Genomic DNA, 16261 nt, shown 5'->3' with positions numbered 1-16261 from the left:
TCTGATTGGCACCATTTTGGGCGCCAGTCGGCGGACATCGCGCCGTTTCCGGAGCATTTCGCCCCTGTTGTTTGAACGGAAATAAAGATAGCAGTTTTGGTTATTGTGTTACTGTATTGATTAGCATTGATAATGTGTAAATGTAAGCTATTTTCTTGTGTAATATTAAAGGTATTTTACTACTATGTCAGTAATAATGTCTGTTTTAATATACCATATCCCTATTTTGCGTGAAATTACTTCTGGGGTGAGGCATCCTTTCCACATGGTCTTACAAAATGAAAGTAAAATATTGGCGTTTCTGTCCATTATTCTGGCAAATATTGCGGTCTGGTATGGGATCGTAATAATTCTTCACATCTGCTTACCTGCATTTTGAACCTTCTGCTGATTGTCTTAGTAATTATTTTCTTGTTAAAATAATTACTAACAATTTATGTTTTATATATAGTTGTTTAATGGAAGTTTGAAGTTTAACCACTTCTGAGTACTAACAATACATAATTAATGCAGAAACCATGAACATTATATAAAATACCTTAGTTAAAATCTATCTTTGAAAAGTATAGCAAAAGTAATTTTGTTTTGTCGAGAACTCCTAGCGCTGGGTACTAAATACCGTTTTTAATTTATTCCTTCATGGGGGTAAGCATTGCTGCCCATCACTAATTGACCATCTCATGGCCAGCCGATAACATCCACACTTCATAAAAGAACAAATTTAAAAAAGTAATTTGTGTCCATTGCTGTTATTTCAGCCACTTTTCGACAGGTCAAAATGCTCTATGGAACAGAAACCAATATTGTAGCAATTCTACAGAAAGTGAAGTCAACATACACCTTAATCTAAAAATGTGAAAAATAATTCAAATGCACACCACAGTTTTGTTGGCCTTTTGGTCTATAATAATGTTAGCTGTATAAATAAAGAACAAATAACAGGGATCGCAAACACTGGAATAAGATCAAGGGAACTTAAAAAATAGGAGCAGGAGAGGATTATACGGTCCATCGAACCTGTTCTGCCATTCAATATGACCATGGCTGACCTTCAACTTTAGTCCCACTTTCCTGCCCATTCATCATATCCCTTGATTTCCTGAGTGACCAAAAATCTGTCTATCCCAACCTTAAATATATTCAATGATGACGCATCCACAATCCTCTGGGGTGGAGAAGATTCATAGTTCTTTCAGTGAAGAAACATTTCCTCATTTCAGTCTTAAATGTTCTGCCCCTTACCTTTCTCTAGATTTCCCAACCAGGAGAAATAAACTCTCATTAACTACCCTGCCAAGCCCCTTCATAATTTATTTTCTGTTTTTCCAATGAAGGGGCAATTTAGCATGGCCAATCCACCTACCCTGCACATCTTTGGGTTGTTGGGATGAGACCCACTCAGATTCGGAGAGTGTGAAAACTCCATATGGACAGAGACCCAGGGCTGGGATTGAACCTTGGCGCTGTGAAGCGGCAGTGCTAACCATTGCGCCACCGTGGTACACTGCCCCGTCATAATCTTGAATGATTCAATCAGTCTCACTCTTCTAAACTTCAGAGAATATAGACCCAACTCAGCCCAGGGGCCTTATTTTATCTTATTTTTACCAGTTTCAAAAACCATTAAAACTAAGTGTCTTTTTTTGTTTATTTTAAAAAATCTATTCTAATTTCTGGCGGGAGTTAGATTTACTACCAGTGTGTGATGCCCACTGAATGGAATCAAGATTTGCTTCCCCTTTTGCGTTGAGGTCACCTGAAACATTTTACAGAAAGGAGGTGGGTATTTATTTCAGCATTTCGAAATTCACAAAGTTATATCAAATTCAAAAATTTCAGGTTACGTGTAATTGTACATATATCAGACAGCAGATATTGCAAGCGAGTGCTCCAAGGTTACTCAGGCATCTACCAGAATTAAAAATGAAAGGTTTCTTCAGTTTGGTTCATTCTTCAGTGGTAGATTTCTGGTACATGGTGGATGCCTGAAAAGAAAAGAGTGTCTTTAACACTTTATAACCCATGCTCTCTTAGCGGAAAGGGAACACAGGAGCTAAACAAGTTTGGTAGATCTGTTTTCAACTCAAAGGTGGAGCCTTAAGCCTTCACTGAGACCTGGACGAGCACCATCCCAGTCTTGCTAAGGTCTTGTCCACCTTTTCATACACTGACACACAACTAAAGAAGCATCAACCAAAAAGTCAGAGAAGCCCCTCCAGCACCAAAGGTACAATAAAAATCATCAACAAAGGCTCTGTGCAAATAGATATAAAGATACAAAATAGCATGAAGTATTTGTATTTAAAACTGCATTCTCTTTGCAAAGTCTCACTGTGCTTAAATGGATTTTGTATTCCCTACGAACTACCCTAATATAACTAATAAATTGAATCGGTTTGAGTAGATCACTTGAGGCTGGGATTCTACCCACTCACTCGAGGTAATCCTCTAAGACAATGAGGTCTTATTGTGGGCCAAGGTGACAAGCAATAGAAAGCTAATATTGTAAGCTGTCCAGTTTAAGCTGGCCATACACTTGCAGTACTTCAATACACATCTGAAATTCTCTAAATCTTGGTTCTGTCACCTGTCCTTTAAATGTCTGAAATGTTGAAGTAGGATGAAAGGAGATACTCTCTTGTATACGGGATGGAGGTATAGATTTCACAACAGCTTAATTTAGAGACTTTTAAACACGGTGATGGGATTTTGTGTCAGACACTCAACTGAGCAACAAAATTATATATTTCTCTGTCTCTCTCATTCCCATTATTTCACTGAGAGTACAAATTCCAATGATCCAATAGCCATTGAACAGTAACAATAGAAACAGATGGCCTTCTGAATGCTTGGTAGAGCTCCAAGACTCACCAATGGATGAGCTCAGCAGGCAGTCTGTTTTCACAGACTGAAGTGTGTGTTGATGGATTGACATTTTTATGAGGATATTTCTTTGAACTGTGTCTTTCAAGGTCTGTATATTTATTTGGACAATATTAAGAGGTGTGACTTGAGGTCATGCTTTTGTTATTGATATTATAATGGTTGTTTGATTGACACGTTTATAGGGTTGTAAAAATAGCAGATGATTTTCAAAGCAGATTTTTGAATAGGTGTTTTTTTATAGAATGCATTTCTAGATTTGCCATGGTTATTCTATGGGTGATTAGTCTTATAGTTCATATTTGGCGTGTGAATATGGGGAATATGGGGAACCATGGGAGAGGTACTGTGTGGCCTTAGAGGTGATATGAGGGCATGGAGTTGGCATGGAAGCACTGAGGTGGCATCTGGACATGGAGGATGCAGGAGGGCCATTGCTTGTGGTATGGGGGCATGATAGTGGCCTTAGGTGGAATGGGTAGTGACTAAGGGGGAGTACTATGTGGTTTGAAGGCAAGAAGGCCTAAAAGCCAATAATACAACCTTGTAACCAGCCCGCCTTGGCACTTACCCATCTCCAAGCCCGCCGCTGTGCTACTTCCAGGGTCGGCTGGCCCACCTTAATCCTACCCCACCTCACCAGAGTGAAAATAGTGCATGCTGGGCCATTTCTACGGAAATGAGTCTGCTACATCAGGAAATTTCCAGACTCGCGCTTTACATCTCAGTGAAAATCCAGCCTTCACTCCCATTTCCAAATTGAAAGGAGATGTGCTGTTTAACACATCCGGACCAAGGCTTAAGTAGCACTTTAAAAATTTGTTAATGGAACACCATCACAATATCAATGATGGATGCCACAGGTTCTGTAGGTGGCATTTAGCAGTGCTTTATGCCCCCAGGAAATTTATGTAGGCTACAAAGCATCACTTTGAAGTAGCATTCCGCAAACAAATTCTTCCCCATAGTATTCTGGGGAAGTCAAAATCAAAAGGCAAATTTGTAATTTCTTTATTCTCTTATGGGTTATGGGCATCATTCATTTTGTTCCCATCCTAAACTGATAGATACTGAGTGCATGTAATAATAACCTTTATTGACACAAGTAAGCTTACATTAACACTGCAATGAAGTTACTGTGGAAAGCCCCCAGTCACCACATTCCGGCGCCTGTCCGGTACACAGAGGATTCAGAATGTCCAATTCACCTAGCAGCACGTCTTTCGGGATTTTTGTAATTTCTGTTTCTATCTATCTATATACAGTAACAATACCATGGAATTTGTTACACTGAGCAAGTGCCAGTTAACTGACTAGTACTGACAACTGAATCAGAATGCTTTACTGCAGATATCCGTTCTTCAAAAACGCCTCCATAAAAAAAACATTTAAAGACATTTACCCTAAACTTACAACAGGTTAATTTAGGCGCCGGAATGTGGTGACTCGGGGCTTTTCACAGTAACTTCACTGCAGTGTTAATGTAAGTTTACTTGTGACAATAAAGATTATTATGAATTTATTCAACATAAATAAATGCACAATCATCTGCTTACATGTTCCTTTTTTACACTGGTATTCATCTGAAACCCACTGCTCACGAGTTGCCAGAACACAATTCCACATGTTGGCTGGATTTCCAGGGTGGCATGTGGCGCAGTGGATAGCACTGGGACTGCGGTGCTGATGACCCGGGTTCGAATCCTGGCCCTGGGTCACTGTCCGTGTGGATTTTGCACATTCTCCCCATGTCTGCGTGGGTTTCACCCCTACAGCCCAAAGATGTGCAGATGAGGCCACGCTAACCTGCCCCTTCATTGGGGAAAAAAATAATTGGGTACTCTAAATTTATTTTTTAAATGTTGGCTGGATTTTCATGAAGTCAGGAAGACCTGGTGAGGTATGAAAATGGTAGCCGGGATCCGATTCCAGGATTCCTGACACCATTCCTAGGATTCCAATTTATGAGGAGAGACTGAGTAGACTGGGACTATACTCATTGGAATTTCGAAAAATGAAGGGGGATCTTATAGAAACCTATAAATTTATAAAGGGAATAGGTAAGAAGCAGGGAGGTTGCTTTTACTGGCGGATGAAACTAGAACTAGGAGGCATAGCTTCAAAATAAGGAGAAGCAGATTTAGCACTGAGTTGAGGAGAAACCTCTTCACCCAAAGAGTTGTAAATTTGTGGAATTCCCTGCCCGGTGAAGCAGTTGTGGCCACCTCATTAAATGTTTTTAAGGCAAATAAAGATAGATTTTTGAACAGTAAGGAATTAAGGGTTATGGTGAGCAGGCGGGTAAGTGAAGCTGAGTCCACAAAAAGATCAGCCATGATGTTATTGAATGGAAGAGCAGGCTTGACGGGCCAGATGGCCTACTCCTGGCTCCTAATTCTTATGTTCTTAAGGTCACACTCCTGCACCTTTCACCCCTGACCAGCTCCGTTGCAGGGATAGGTATGCACGAGTCTGTGGCAATTTTCATAGACTCAGGCCAGCTTTTAAAGGACTTGTGTTTCACACCACTTCAGAGGTGGCATGAATCATAGTCTGAATGAGGGAACCTTTTGAATGCTGAGTTCAAAAGCTCTTGCCCATGCTCCCCATGCTAAGCTATGCCTCCCATCCATCCATATGATCCCTCATACCATTCATGCCAATCTATGGCATTCCCATACCTATTGGCCCACAACTATTTAAACCACTGGACCCTATTGTGACAAGAGTATGTGTCAAAAAAGCTTTAATAAATTAGGTCATTCATAAGCTTTTACTACACCCAATAAAAGTGTCACACATCCAAACCCTATAAAGTATCAAAAGCAGAAACTGCAAGTACTTAAAACCTCTTTGTATTTGAAATTGATCGAATAGATCAGAGGGCAAGAGCTGTCAGTCAAACAATGTTTTCCCTGGGCTGAAGCTGTTTCAAGGCTCTAATGGATATCTGTTCTCTCAGCCAAGAATATATAATGAGGCTTATGAAGCCCGAGGCGGGCGCGCCAAGGCAGGAATGGCTCGACCTTCGCTGAGCTTTTCAGACTTCAAGTTATGCAGAGTTGGCCTACGGCCATACTAGTCTGAAAATGGTTAGGGCAGCATTCTTTACCTGGGCCTGGTGAGCAGGAATGAGTAGTTTCAGTCTTTCTTGTATTGTATCAAACCTTTTGAGCAGTCTTCCCATTGACCAGTTTTCCCATCATGCCATTATTTAATTTGTATCATATCACAAGCGCATTTTTTAATTTTAATTTTAATAAATTTAGAGTACCCAATTATTTTTTTCCAATTAAGGGTCAATTTAGCGTGGCCAATCCACCTACCATGCACATCTTTAGGATGTGGGGGTGAAGCCCACACAGACATGAGGCGAATATGCAAACTCCACATGGACAGTGACCCAGGGCTGGGTCCTCAGCGCCGTAGGAAGTAGTACTAAACACTGTGCCACTGTGACACCCAAATTCAGCCCATTATTACAGATGCAGCAAATTATTTAAGTTAATCTGACTCAAACACAGTTTAAATGCATGGTAGAAAAAAATAAAATGGCAGCAAGTCAATAACTTACATGGTTGAGTCAGACATTGTTTCACAAAACCTTTGTGATTTCTTTGCCCATTGACCACCTTTTGCTGGCATCAAATATCGCACCTTCTTCCAGAAATATGAATGTTTGAGGACAGATTTACTTCCTTTCCATTTCACGTTTTTTTTTGACTTCAGAATAAGTTGGAGTGACTCTGGTAGTAACTTTGTGCTGTTTATGGGCTTAAGCTCAATAAGTATTGGCTTTATCTTTGTTTCAACCAATACCTGATGCAGTCCAGTCATAAGTTCATACATAGAGCTGCACTCATCATCCACATATTCTTTACTGAGTATTATAATCAATCTTCGGCATTTGTTTATATAAAAAAGTACATCATCTGCAGAACCTGTAAAACAAATTAATTATTGATTTATTAAAAATAACATCTGGGGAAAAAAATTGAACATTCTACAGAAATCCAGTTACAACTAATTCAATAAGTTGTAACTTGGTTAAGGGTTTTTACAGTGAGACAAACAGGATAAGAGTGGAACTTCTTGTCAAATTTAATTGATTGCAGGGGAGGGGGCTTGCCTCAATCGTACATCCTCTAGACAAGTGTGGAATCACTGACATCAATATGGATCTCCATGTTATTCTGCACATGTGCGCACTCCAGAAGTTGCTGTCACTTTTATTGGGTTAAGAGGACGAATGCTGACCGTCATTATCACCGCAAACTCCAAGCGCATTTTATTAGAGATTCTGACCTAAATTTCATGGGATGTACGATGCTGGAATTTATTTGCAAATTGGTCTTTTGACACATTAAAATGACTGACAAATACATTAGATGTCACGTGGATCAAGGTGCTTTTTTGAAACCAGGGGAAAATAGTTTATTTTAAGCATCTCTGCATTACTTAGACTTGTGACAAATGCTCTAACATATGTCATGATGCTGATCGCAGGCACTCAGATGTTTTTCCCTCCCCTGCTGAATATTTCCAGCATTCTTGGCTTTTATTTTAGATTTCCAGAATTTGCAATATTTTCCTTTTGCATTTTGAAGATTTTGAGACCAGTTTTGCACGAAGGTTTCAACATCAGAAAAAGATGTGAATGGTTATATTCGATATTAAGCTGAGGGTATTTTTCTGAGATTTCTGGGTATGATTAATGGATGTTGATACCCTATTTTTGTAAACCACAACAAACCGATAAACAGATTGCATGGAATGGAAGAAAGTATATCTCCACTGTGCATTATGGATATGTATATATGCCTGAGACTAAAAAACAGAGGGTGGGATTCTCAGTTTGCCAATGTCAAAATCGTGAAATGCGTCTGGTCGGGTATTAGATTCCGACTCAAAATTACGGTGGGTATCGATTTGACGCCAAATCACCATTCTCTGTCATCTCGACAGCGGCGTAAATGCGTACTAGAATGCACGTATTGTATCATATCATTGCATATCAACAGCAGACCTGACCCATTGCCCAAGGCCCGACGATTCTCTGCCTCCGATGGGCCAAGTTCCCGAAAGCGCAGTACACTTGTGCTTTTTAAAATCATGAAACCGATGTGATGGCTGATGAAGGAGAGGGGCTAGGACACAGAGAGGAGCGACTCTGGGCTGCCGGGCCGGACTTTGGCTGGGCTGGGGGGGGGCGGGGGGGGGAGGCCAAGTGGCGGGGGTAATCCCCCCCCGCTCAATGGGACTGGGGAGGTGCCCAGACACGGACCGCCATTCCCGCTACTATCCTGTTTACCCAGAATGATTCAATGAAGACCCATTGTCTTTTGAAATGCCCTCATCTGATGACACCCCTCATTTTTAATGGTTATGGGGGCAGACAAGAAAGTGGAGTTGAGATCACAATCAGGTCAAGCCATGATGTCAGAAAATGGCAGAGCAAGGAAAAAGCCTACCTCTGTTCCTAAGTACGACATTCCTATATACAGGCCTATCAGTTTAGCTTTGGTGGTGGAATTTATAAGGGTACTCTGGCAGTGCTCTGGTGCCAGGCTGCCAGTTCCAGGATGCACGGGTGCCATGAAAGGGGAGGTGAAAGAGGTGCATGAAGGGTAGGGGTGGGGGGGGGGGGGGGGCGGTGAAGGGTAGTATGGAGGGATTTTATAGAGGTAGGTAAGTTGAAGAGGAGAGTTCTGAAAGGAGGGGACCTGATAGGGAGCCTTAGGGGGCCTGAAAGTGGAGAGGCCCTCAGCCACCCCACAGCGGGGTGTGCCCACTTGTGGGAGGGGAGGGGGCAAGGGGGGAGAGCAATGGCCATGTCTGTGGGGGATGACATTGCCCATGTGGCATTGCCCATATGGGGAAACCTGAAGCTCACTTGGGGATTGGAGCACCCTTTCAAAATGACGTCCCGGTCTCTGAGGAGCCCGTCTCGCCAGCAGGTTCAACCCCCCTGAATGAATCATTCTGGGTAAACAGGAGTATCCTGTCTTTCCCATTAACGAGTTGGGGTCTGGATGGGACAATGGTCAGTTGTGGGTGTATACCCATGACTCAATGCTAGTAGACCAGTATAAAGAAAGGAACATCAGAGCAGATCGTCAGCGATAATCTGGGTGCCAGCCAGGCACAACCATCGCAAGAAGACGGAACCCTGGGTTTCAAAGTACAGAAGACACCCACATTGAGTGATTGTAGCCTGGCCAGCCTCCTTCACTAAGTGCAGGTAAAACCTAAAGCTCAGCTGTGAGTCTGAGTCATACTTTGTTGAGCGAGAGAATTGTGAATAAAATTGTGTTAAACATGAACCTGTTTTGTCCTTTGATCAGCTCGCAAACAAGGGCACCTGGGTAAAATGTTTGAATAATACACTGGTCGAAGTATCTGAGATTTTACAGATACAACACCTCACTCTTTCCTTTTTGTCTTAATTTCAATCTCCTTTGTCATCCAGGGAGCTCTGCATTTGTTTCCCTCTCTTTCCCTTTCAAGGGAATATATTTCAACTGTGCTCAAATTATCTCTTCTTTGAAGGTAGCCCACTGATCAGGTACCGTTTTTCCTGCCAATTTTTGCCTTCAATTTATTTGGCCCCGGTCTGTTCTTACCTCATTGAAAATGACTTTCTCCCAGTTAAGTTTTCTTATTTGCGACTGTTCTTTTCCCATTTCCATAGTCAGCCTCACACCTATGATTCAAATTTCACAATCCCTTAAATGTTCTCCAACTGACACTTGATCCACTTGTCCCATTTCGTTTTCAAGAACAAGGTCCAGCAGTCCTTCCTTCCTTCCTTGTTGGACTGGAAACATACCACTGTAGCAAATTTTCCTGAACACACTATTGACCCTCTCTGCCCTTTACACTAATACTATCCCAGTGTATATTTGGGTAATTAAGTCCCCCAGCATTAGGACTCTATAATTTTTTGCATCTCTATGTAATTTCCTTGCAAATTGTTTCTACATCCTTCCCATTAGCTGGGGCTTACACGCCTCATGCAACATTGTAACTGCACCTTTTTTGTTCCTTCACTCTAGCCAAATACATCCTGTCCTTCACTCCTCTGGGACATCCTCTTTCTCCAGCACAGTGATACTCTTCTTCATCAATACCACCATCACTTCTGCTTTTTCTATTTTCCTATCTTTCCTGAAGACCGTGCATCCAGGGATATTTAACGCCCACCCAAAAAGAACAAAGAATGGTATAGCACAAGAACAGGCCCTTCAGCCCTCCAGGCCTGCGCCGATCATGATGCCTGTCTGAATGATGTCATGCCCAGTCCTGCCTTTCTTGCAGCCAGGTCTCTGTTATTGCCACATAACCTGGGCCAGGACTTTACAGCTACTCCCGCCTGGTGGGATATTATGATTCTGCCGAAGTAAATGGCAATTCAAATTGCGCACTGCAACCACAAGGGGGGGGGGGGGATGCACTGTGACAGGGCCGTAAATTCCTGGTCCACATTTCTACATGCCAATCTGTACCTGTTAACTCACCAATCTTATCAAAAGAGAGGGACATCTGGACTCAAAACGTTAGCTGTTTTCTCTCCTTACAGATGCTGCTCGACCTACTGAGATTTTCCAGCATTTTATTTTTTGGTTTCATTTGTACATCAGTAACTTTGATGTTAATGCTAATAACAATAAATAAAAGGGGCTGTATTCCCCGTTTTTGCGACTAAGTCCCGACACCATCGGGGAAACTGTGGTCTTTTATGGCAGGAAAGCTGGCGTCAAAAGGCCACAGATTCACCGTCTTGCAGGGGGCTAGCAGGCAGCCTTCGTAGAGCTCGCAGCTCTAGCTGCCGATACGGCACCCCGCACTTCCGGGTAAGAGGCCGCGCATGCGCACATCGGCGGCCTCCTGTGGCCACGCCATGCTCCATGGTGGACTCAACCCGCGGACCTGGACCAGCAAAATAGTGCCCCGCATCGGCTGCTCGTGCGCCCTGAACCGTCCACACACATTGTTCCCAGCCCCGAATGAAGCCCCCCCTGCCCGCTGATCGGCCCTCCCCTGACTGTGGGGACTCCGGACTGAGTCCGCAGCCACCTTGCGAGGTTCGTGAACCGCAGGAACATGAGAGGTCCACGGCGCCGGGAATTTGGCTGGTTGGGGATGGAGAATCGCGGGGCGGGCCTCAGGCAATGGCCTGAGGCGGTGGATTCTCGGCGCGGCGTACTCCATGACTACTCCGATTTTCGGCGGGAGGAGAATTGAAGAACCAGCGCAGCCCCGGGGAGCGGAGAATCCAGCCCAAGGTGTGCAGCGGGATTCTCCATTGCGCCGCAGCACACCCAGTTCAGGAGATTTCCCGACGGCATGGAGCTTCCCACAATGGGAAACCCCATTGGCCGGCTGGCGGGACGGAGAATGCCGGCGGGGCTGCGCTGCACCAGAAAACCCCTGTGCCTTTCTATGCTACAGGTATTCCTGTTGTCTCCAAATAAACTGAACATATTAAAAATAGAGGAGACCCCATTTGTCATCCGCGCTTTAATAGAATAAAGAAATTATTAAATCAAGAATAAGTCAATCTTACCTCCCGGCGGAACGTCACGTTCAAATATACAGAGTCGGTAACCAAACTGTTTTTCTAGAACACCAGGTAACAATTCCAAAGCAAATTGGTCTTCTTCCTCAGCACTAAGAAGAGTTTCATTACTCTTAAGGAGCAATACATAGGCGTCATATTCCTTACTGTCTGAAAATGAAAGCCAAGGCATTAGCTGCAATCAGCATAACTAAGCAGATTTTGTTTTTGGTTTAAAGCTTATCCAAGTCCACCATCTGAAGAACAATTAGCGATGAGCAATTAATGTTGGCCTTGCCAGTGATACTCACATCCCAAGGACTGAAAAATATAGTATTGGGTTAGCCATGTAGGATAGGACAGAAATTTTCATTTTAGTACATCTTGTGGGAGCCCAATGTAGCTTTGGAAATCTCGTGTAATTTGAGAACAATAAAAACAAATCCAATGCCTGAGTGGTACTACTTGTGCACTATATGAGATTTAAATATGGAAGAACACAAGGGAAACATTCCACGGCACACCCACTAAAAATATTAGTGATCATTTTTTTCCATCTTTTTTCAAAATTCATTTACGGGAAATGGGCGTCGTTGGTTAGGCCAGCATTTATTGCAACTCCCTAGTTGCCCTTCAAAAGGTGGTGGTGATTTGCCTTCTTGAACCGCTGCAGTCCTTGAGGTGTAGGTACACCCACTGTGCTGTTGGAGAGGGAGTTCACGGGTGTTGCTCTGCTCTAGATGGAAGTGGTCATGGGTTTGGAAGGTGTTGCCTAAGGAACCTTGGTGAGTTATTGCAGTGCATCTTGTAGATGGTACACATGGCTGCCACTGTCCGTCGGTGGGGGAGGGTTTGAATGAAGGGGGAGCAATCAAGCGGGCTGCTTTGTCCTAGATGGTGTTGAACCTCTTAGGTATTGTTGGAACTGTATTCATCCAGGTAAGTGGAGAGTATTCCATTGCATTCCTGACTTGTGCCTTGTAGATGGTGGACAGGCTTTGGGGGGGTCAGGAGGTGAGTTACTTGCTTCAGGATTCTTCGTCTTTGACCTGATCTGGTAGTCACAATATTAATGTGTCTGCACTACTCATCTGTCAGTGTGCACTTGGTTAGATCAGCAAGATTTCTATAATGAATGTGATCTAGCAGGAACATCCATTTCATGGTCCCTTAGATTATTTAGAGCTGCAATCAGGGTTGTTACTTATTTCCAGGTGGGAAGTCTTTGACTTAGGGGTAGCATTCCCATTTCTAAGAGTGACGTTGATGGTTCAAGCCCTATTGCAGGCAACATGTGGAAAACTAGAATATGGAGCAAAATTCTAAGAGTGGGATTCTCCATTCACTGGCTAAAATGTCAGGGGATGAGTTCATTGAGGGGGACATCTGAATCCTGCACTCAGTTGATGGCCAATTGGCCGTTACTAGACTGAAAACAGGATTTCTGCACCTCAAGATGTCTCGCCTCAGAGAGTTGCAAGTACTTCAGAGCAAAGGCATGTGGCATTGGAACAGGTTGTGGATTAGTGTTTGGAGTGGGGGAGGGGTGTCTCTTACCTGATGCTAAACTAGCAGGCCTTGGTAAGAGAGTAAAGGGTGGTCACTTTGTGTGGGCCTCTTCCATCTCCGGTTAAATCCCAACAGCGACAGTTGGATGAGGCTGTACAACACCACCTCAGCCACTGGTGTATTAGCAGTGGGGGCAGGGGTAGTGGGTGGACAGCAGGCAGACCCTCCACTGGATTTTAATGAGGCTCCCTCCCTTCAAACCTACGGATGTGGGAGCATATAATCCAGCCCAAGGTTTCTAAATGCAGGTTGACATTCAACAGATAGAGTGGTCAGTGGCTCAGTCAAAAGAGTTGGGTTTGGGGTGTACTCAAGGGAGAGACTGGAGCGTTGGCTTTTAATATTGAATTGATGTGCAACTGAGGTACTTTGCAAAGTGTTGAATTAGGATACATCCTAGGATGGAACAGAATGGAAGGGACTATTTACAGACACAAACATACCAAAATATATATTTCATTTCTTACTCAATGCAGGGAATATGAAATGCAAGCGGATGCACTAATTGTCCAACACTCTTTGCTGTTAGAATGTGCTGGTGTTTTTTTTTGCTTGAACCACTGCAGTTCTTGATGGCATGCCGACCAGAAAGTAAAAAGAATGAACTGCATTTATTCAGCACCTTTCACATCCTCGGGTCTTCCAAAAATAGCTTTCTAATGCCTTGAATAAAGTGTGATCACTGAGCAGTATGTAGATGACTGCTTTAAAGTAAAATAGTTGTCTTTTTAAAGAGCTTTTTCATATTCCTACCTTCAAGAGTTTCATCTTTACCGGTAATGTCCCTGAAGCAAAGGGCAATTTCCACATTAAACTGTACACATAAAATTGCCACAACGATGAACACAACAATAATGGAAATTAGAGATTTAACAACTCCATGAACATCATTGTTGTCTATGAGAGAGAAGAAAACACTTTAAGTGATCATTTATGCTGTTGTCAGCTGACTATGTTCATATAACAAATACAACCTTAGTATTATCTGAGAAAGTTAACATAAACACATTCCGTTAAACATTACATTGAAGAACATTTCTATTTGCTCTGACACAAAACACTTACATTTTCAAGGATGATTAAGCCACAAACATATGTAAGCAGATTCCAATAGATTGCTTTGCTTCACAGCCAGATCACATTGTAGATAACAATGTAACAAAGCAAACATGCTTGATTGGAATGTTTCATCAAATATTTCACAGGTTATGGTTAAGTCCAGAAATTTAGCTGATTAAATGAGTTAAAATTCTAATTTTAACACAAAATTCCACAAATGTTGCCTGGCATTTAAATCTGCAGTCCTATCTCTTTCCCGTGATCTCAAAAGTAATAAGCCACCCATCCAAAATCCGAGAGAGCGGAGGTCCTAATTCACATATGCTAATTAGGGTCCTATGACACCAATGACTGCATTTTGGCTGCAATTTTAACTTTGGCCTGAGCAAGAAAGTCAGCAAAGGTCAATGTGAAGGAGATCAGAAGCTGAAATGCTCCTTCAGTAATTATCCTTTTGCAGAGCCAGGAGGAGCAGGAGTTCCTGCGGCCAAGTGCAGTCCCAGGGACTGTCCGCCATAGGAATTAGGAGCAGAAGTAGGTAATTCAGCCCCTCGAACCTGCTCCGTCATTTAATCAGATTATGGCTGATCTCTTCCTGGTCTCAAATCCACCTCCCTACCTGTTGCCCATATCCCTTTAACCCATTTTTAAAAATCAGAAATGTATCTGTCTCCTTCTTGAAACCATTCAATGACTCAGTCTCCACTGCACTATGGGGCAGCGAATGCCTCTCAACCTATATCTGTTACCTTTCATTCTAGATTGCCCCACAAGGGGGAACATTTGGTCTTTGTTTACATTACCAATCCCTTTTAGTATTTTATATACCTTGATCAGATCCCCTCTCATCCTTTTACACTCCAGCAGGTATATGTCCAATCTGTTTAATATCTCCTCATAAGTCAACCTTTCATCCCTGGAATCAATCTGGTGAACCACCTCTCTACTCCCTTCAATGCCACTGCATTCTTCCTCCAATAAGGAGACCAAAACTGGACACAATACTCCCAATGTGGTCTCACCAACACCCTAAACAATTGCTCTGCTTTTATACTCCAGTCCTTCTGCAATAAATGCTAACATTTGGTATGTTGCCTCCCAGGTGCAAGGGTACGTGATGTCTCGGATCGTGTTTTCCGGGTCCTGAAGGGGGAGGGGGAGCAGCCCCAAGTCGTGGTCCACATTGGCACTAACGACATAGGTAGGAAAGGGGTTAAGGATGTCAGGCAGGCTTTCAGGGAGCTAGGATGGAAGCTCAGAACTAGAACAAACAGAGTTGTTATCTCTGGGTTGTTGCCCGTGCCACGTGATAGTGAGATGAGGAATAGGGAGAGAGAGCAATTAAACACGTGGCTACAGGGATGGTGCAGGCGGGAGGGATTCAGATTTCTGGATAACTGGGGCGCTTTCTGGGGAAGGTGGGACCTCTACAGACAGGATGGTCTACATCTGAACCTGCGGGGCACAAATATCCTGGGGGGGAGATTTGTTAGTGCTCTTTGGGGGGGTTTAAACTAATGCAGCAGGGGCATGGGAACCTGGATTGTAGTTTTAGGGTAAGGGAGAATGAGAGTATAGAGGTCAGGAGCTCAGATTTGACGTCGGAGGAGGGGGCCAGTGTTCAGGTAGGTGGTTTGAAGTGTGTCTACTTCAATGCCAGGAGTATACGAAATAAGGTAGGGGAACTGGCAGCATGGGTTGGTACCTGGGACTTCGATGTTGTGGCCATTTCGGAGACGTGGATAGAGCAGGGACAGGAATGGATGTTGCAGGTTCCGGGGTTTAGGTGTTTTAGTAAGCTCAGGGAAGGAGGCAAAAGAGGGGGAGGTGTGGCGCTGCTAGTCAAGAGCAGTATTACGGTGGCGGAGAGGATGCTAGATGGGGACTCATCTTCCGAGGTAGTATGGGCTGAGGTTAGAAACAGGAAAGGAGAGGTCACCCTGTTGGGAGTTTTCTATAGGCCTCCAAATAGTTCTAGGGATGTAGAGGAAAGGATGGCGAAGATGATCCTGGATATGAGCGAAAGTAACAGGGTAGTTATTATGGGAGACTTTAACTTTCCAAATATTGACTGGAAAAGATATAGTTCGAGTACATTAGATGGGTCGTTTTTTGTTCAGTGTGTGCAGGAGGGTTTCCTGACACAGTTTGTTGACAGGCCAACAAGAGGTGAGGCCACATTGGATTTGGTTC

The 16261-nt window shown here is 43.3% G+C and overlaps 1 protein-coding gene across 1 annotated transcript in view; it reads right to left on the bottom strand.

Annotated features, from left to right (window-relative positions):
• Positions 1–466: 466 nt before the first annotated feature.
• The window catches only part of LOC140391770 (interleukin-18 receptor 1-like), a 102151-nt gene continuing 86356 nt past the window's right edge, over positions 467–16261 (bottom strand). The window contains exons 9-12 of the mRNA XM_072476631.1: positions 13763–13906; positions 11450–11611; positions 6458–6824; positions 467–1985 (exon numbers count right to left, since the gene is read on the bottom strand). Coding sequence (XP_072332732.1) covers positions 1937–1985; positions 6458–6824; positions 11450–11611; positions 13763–13906 — 722 coding nt within the window. The 3' untranslated portion in view covers positions 467–1936. The remainder of the gene's footprint in view (positions 1986–6457; positions 6825–11449; positions 11612–13762; positions 13907–16261) is intronic.

This window comes from Scyliorhinus torazame, chromosome 15 (assembly GCF_047496885.1).
Source record: "Scyliorhinus torazame isolate Kashiwa2021f chromosome 15, sScyTor2.1, whole genome shotgun sequence".
NCBI lineage: Eukaryota > Metazoa > Chordata > Chondrichthyes > Carcharhiniformes > Scyliorhinidae > Scyliorhinus > Scyliorhinus torazame.
This window is presented reverse-complemented; position numbering and strand designations above follow the sequence as displayed.